This window comes from Cebus imitator, unplaced genomic scaffold (genome assembly GCF_001604975.1).
Source record: "Cebus imitator isolate Cc_AM_T3 unplaced genomic scaffold, Cebus_imitator-1.0 Scaffold999, whole genome shotgun sequence".
NCBI lineage: Eukaryota > Metazoa > Chordata > Mammalia > Primates > Cebidae > Cebus > Cebus imitator.
The window spans coordinates 92,220-93,937 of NW_016108314.1; the positions used below are offsets into that span (position 1 = coordinate 92,220).

Here is a 1,718-nt window from a genome sequence, read left to right on the forward strand (position 1 = left end):
ATTCTGCACATACCTGCCAGAGCAGGCCACTTTCCTCTTCTGTGAGATGTTAAAAGCTCCCAAAAATGTTATTACTCCCATTTGCAATGCACAGAAAATGGAAGAAAGGCTGTTTCCAGTTCTCGGCTTTTCAACAACTCTAGATGTCAGTACACATAGTGGCACCTTACAAATAATAAACAGTGTGCACGTGAGGGCAAAGCACACATTGAGCTAATTAAGAGCTCACTGTGATCAGGAGTCCATCAACTACCATAGCAGAACATAAGCAAATTGTATCTGAATTCCATAATGAATATACATGCTGCAATAACGTTAAAAACCATGGCAGCCTATTCCAAACTAGCGAGAATGGTTTTGTGCCGATAGTGGGTCTTTGTGTGTTTGAACTCCCACCACGTAAGGGCAAACTCGATAGGCATGCTAATGACCTACGATTATCAAATTAAAGACGCTAAAGGATGCCAGAGTGGACATCAGTGAAAGCCACACGAAGACCCACTCCCTTTAACTTATTACAAATAAACTATAAATTAGAAACACAAATCATCATGAGTGGCTCTAACATTCAAATAAAGTAACATGTAGAAGATTAACCGTATAACTTTGTTCCTTTGTAAATTTCTTGGCCAGCTCTTAGCTGATGGTGATGTTTACCTCCTTCGCAGCAGCCCGGTAAAAGCATGGCATAGAGGGACTGCTGCCCAAGGGTCAGTGTTGCTGGCCATCCTGCAGCTCACACAGCCGTGAGCAATCTGCTGTGCAGTGGGGTGTGGTGTACCCTCCCTCCTGCAGGCTCCAGGCTGTCGCTGTCGTCGTCCGGGCTCATCTCATAAAATACTTTGGAGAGAGGGAGGCGGGCATCTGAGTGCAATGCCAGCCTCCCCTGCTCCTGCCTGCCCACCCCACCTGAGGGCTCTACTCACCATCCTTGTCAGCAGCACCAAGCTCCTGGGGGGCTGGGGCCCCTGGAGTGGAATCATTAGCAGGGTGCTGGACCTCGTGGCCGATCATAAGCTGCGTCACTGGGCCCTGCAGCTCCAGCAGCTTCACCTGGAGATAGGGGTGCTCAGCTGCCACGCCGGTGCCGGCACCCACGCTCACGCCCACCCCCATCCCCCTCACCCCCGCAGAGATGTTGTACACCTTACCTTGATCCCCTCCTCGGCCTCGGACAGCATGCTAACATCGTACTTCTTCTGGTGCTGGGTCTTGACCACTGCTGTCTGATGGTCATTTGGTTTGATGGACTTTCCTGCGGGAGGACAGGCTCAGACACTGGGGCCCCTCCCACCACCCTGCAGCTCCCCTGCCCTGCCCTGGCCTCCTGCTCACTTATCATGTCTCTCTCTCCAGAGAGCTGGATAAGTCCGAGTTCTAGTTTTTCCACCCGCTCCTTCAGGTCCGCATTTTCCTTCACAACGGCCATGAACTCATTCTGGAGCCGAAATAATGGGGTCACATCTCCGCAGTGACCAGTCCCACCCCCACCCTTCTTGGCCCCTGCCAGGACTCACTCACCTGCAGCTTGTCGATGGCGCCCTGCAGGGCCCGCTGGGTCTCCCCACACCCACGGTCGCTCCTAGTCCCTGTGGCTGCGGCCGCTGCCTCTGGCTCCCTCAGGGCCGAGGCCACCAGGTGAGCCTGGTGCTGGCAGCACCCCTGTTGTTTCTGGAGCTGCTCACAGAGCCGTGCCTGCTCCTCCTGGGCACCGGCTC

General features: G+C 53.7%; 1 protein-coding gene across 1 annotated transcript in view; it reads right to left on the bottom strand.

The window, feature by feature from the left end:
* Positions 1 to 8: 8 nt before the first annotated feature.
* LOC108298567 (golgin subfamily A member 2-like) overlaps positions 9 to 1,718 on the bottom strand; it is a 4,943-nt gene continuing 3,233 nt past the window's right edge. Inside the window, exons 2-6 of the mRNA XM_037735839.1 lie at positions 1,522 to 1,715; positions 1,336 to 1,438; positions 1,152 to 1,255; positions 927 to 1,053; positions 9 to 840 (exon numbers count right to left, since the gene is read on the bottom strand). Of these exons, the coding sequence (XP_037591767.1) occupies positions 737 to 840; positions 927 to 1,053; positions 1,152 to 1,255; positions 1,336 to 1,438; positions 1,522 to 1,715 (632 nt within the window). The 3' untranslated portion in view covers positions 9 to 736. The remainder of the gene's footprint in view (positions 841 to 926; positions 1,054 to 1,151; positions 1,256 to 1,335; positions 1,439 to 1,521; positions 1,716 to 1,718) is intronic.